This window comes from Egretta garzetta, unplaced genomic scaffold, assembly GCF_000687185.1.
Source record: "Egretta garzetta isolate BGI_Z169 unplaced genomic scaffold, ASM68718v1 scaffold185, whole genome shotgun sequence".
NCBI lineage: Eukaryota > Metazoa > Chordata > Aves > Pelecaniformes > Ardeidae > Egretta > Egretta garzetta.
This window is the reverse complement of record NW_009259595.1, coordinates 122,081-124,277: the sequence shown is the minus strand read 5'-3', so window position 1 is coordinate 124,277 and position 2,197 is coordinate 122,081. Positions and strand designations below refer to the sequence as shown.

At 44.2% G+C, this 2,197-nt stretch overlaps 1 protein-coding gene across 1 annotated transcript in view; it reads right to left on the bottom strand.

Annotated features, from left to right (window-relative positions):
* KIF26A (kinesin family member 26A) overlaps window positions 1–911 on the bottom strand; it is a 68,099-nt gene extending 67,188 nt beyond the window's left edge. The window contains 1 exon segment of the mRNA XM_035893689.1: window positions 417–911. Within this exon segment, the coding sequence (XP_035749582.1) occupies window positions 417–782 (366 nt within the window). The 5' untranslated portion in view covers window positions 783–911.
* Window positions 912–2,197: the final 1,286 nt, after the last annotated feature.

Sequence of the window (2,197 nt, the reverse complement as noted above, 5' to 3'; positions counted from 1 at the left end):
ACGCAGCCTTAGAAGTTCAGCGCTAGACTTGAGGGTCAAGTTCATCTTTGATATAATCCCATGGAGCTCCCAGAGTTTCACATGTGACAAACCTGCCTTTTATGTTTTTCTAAAGGGGTCACCAGGTATGTGACAGCCAAATAACATCACCTGCATACGTGAAGCTAAAATAGGTGTAAAAACATCTGAGGAAAGGATCTCACCATCTGAGATAAGAAAGCAAATTCCTTGTGACATCTGACAGAACACCATTCAAAGCTCTTTTTCAGCTCTTCAGCTCTTGAAACATGGGTTAGAATACCATTAGCTGATCCCCTCCAAGATAAATATGTATACATCTCAAATTTTATCTTTCTCTCTCTGTAGATCCACACACATATAAACAAAACTCAAGCATCTGAATTATCGCTACTTACTAGACAAGCCTGAGGCAGGAAGCTGTTCACCCTGGAGATACTCCACATGCCCTCGAGGTACTGCTGAGCCTGGATGGTGACCGAGCTCAGAGCACCGCTGAGACCGCTGGGGGCCACCGTGACTTGAACGCTGGAGTTCGGAAAACCGCCCGCGCCTTGAGACCATCCGAGTCCCTTCTTCCTCTCCGCCCCAGAGAAGAGATTTGGTGACTTTCCAGGCTGCCTGCCCACCTGCCCAGCAATGAGCGGCAGGTCTCTCTGGGAGGAGACCGTGACCATCCTGGGTACCATGCTGGTCACCGCCCCGGCGCTGGGCGGGAGGTCGGGCATCTCTGGGTAGCTGGCTTGACTAAGGGTGTGCATCATCTGAATGGCTTCCTGCTTCAGCTGATTCAAGTGAGTGGCACAAGTTTCGCATCTGCTCTCTCCTTCATTCCTGTTTTTCTGTAAATAGTCAGGCACTTGAAGCTTGTCAAAAATTAAAGCTGATAATCGTGGGTCCTAGAGAAGGGGGGAAAGGCAGAAAGCACATACTGAGTTAAAACAATGGAGAAAGATAAAAAGAAAGAAAAAGACAGAAGTTCTGTGTGATTTGCTCTACACCCACAGAAGTACTTTAAATCTGTTCTGGTAACTCTCAGCTTTCCCCGCCCCCACCCCAAATACCCTAAAAAGACTCTCAGGTCACAGCAGATTAATAAACCATAAGTGAATTCGTTTGTATGAGCCCCAGCATGAAAATTATCATCAGAATTAAACAGTGGAGCTGTGGTGTACTTGATAACTACTCATTCTTCTAATTAACTCTCCTTTGGAGACATCTAACACGCCTGTGTTTCCCATGCTCAGGAACAACGTTAGTCAAGATGCTGACCCTACAAATATCATAATGCGCTTCAAAGGCATACCACCACCTTAAACCCAGGAAAATTAGAGTATTTAAAAAAATTAGTGCGTGACCTGGTAAATGTTTTGTTGTCCTCACCCTCAGAAATGATTAATCGAGTGGCATAAAACCCAGTTTACATGGTGCTGCCCACAGCTGGCTCCTCCGCTAGCAAGCACCGTTATTTCTGATCTTTGCAACCCAGATGGTCGCAATATTCCCTTACGCTACAGTTGCTTTGATGAGAAATAGATTTGAGCCTACAGCCATGTGTGAAGGTGTAACACTGTGCACACTAAGAAGCTCATTTAAAAGCAACACCTATTTTGTTTCCACGGAGCAATTATTCCTCCCCTCCCCCTTGCTAGTTCATTTTATGGCTGCCCAGACATTTTAAAACCCAGCTCTGTGTTTCCAGTTCAGAGATAGAGTTACCTATCTCCTGAAACACACAAACGCCTTCCCATCCCAAGCCTGCTACTGGAAAGATCAGTCAAGAGATTAAATCCAGCCCTGTTGTAAACCTGCTATCAAGAGTAATGCCGTGCAGTAAAACTGACCCAACTTCACACACCCTCGTTGAGCTCTCTAAAACAATTAAGGTTTTAATGAAATCACAGCACGGCCAAAGGTTTATTTGTATAATTATTTTAAGTGAAAATATTTAATTTGCTTGTTAATAATGAGGGCACACAAAGCTAGGAAGTCAGACATCCAACATACACTGGGGGTATCCCCAGATCAGCGCTCATTTTTAAAAATGTATTGCTTTATGCCAAGCTGCAATTGCTCTCTAGGAAATGAATGTCCTATTAGAAAACTAACTAATTCTGGTTTTAATTACAACACACATCAGTAAAACTCTTTTAAGAAGTCTTGGCACTGGTACTTTGGC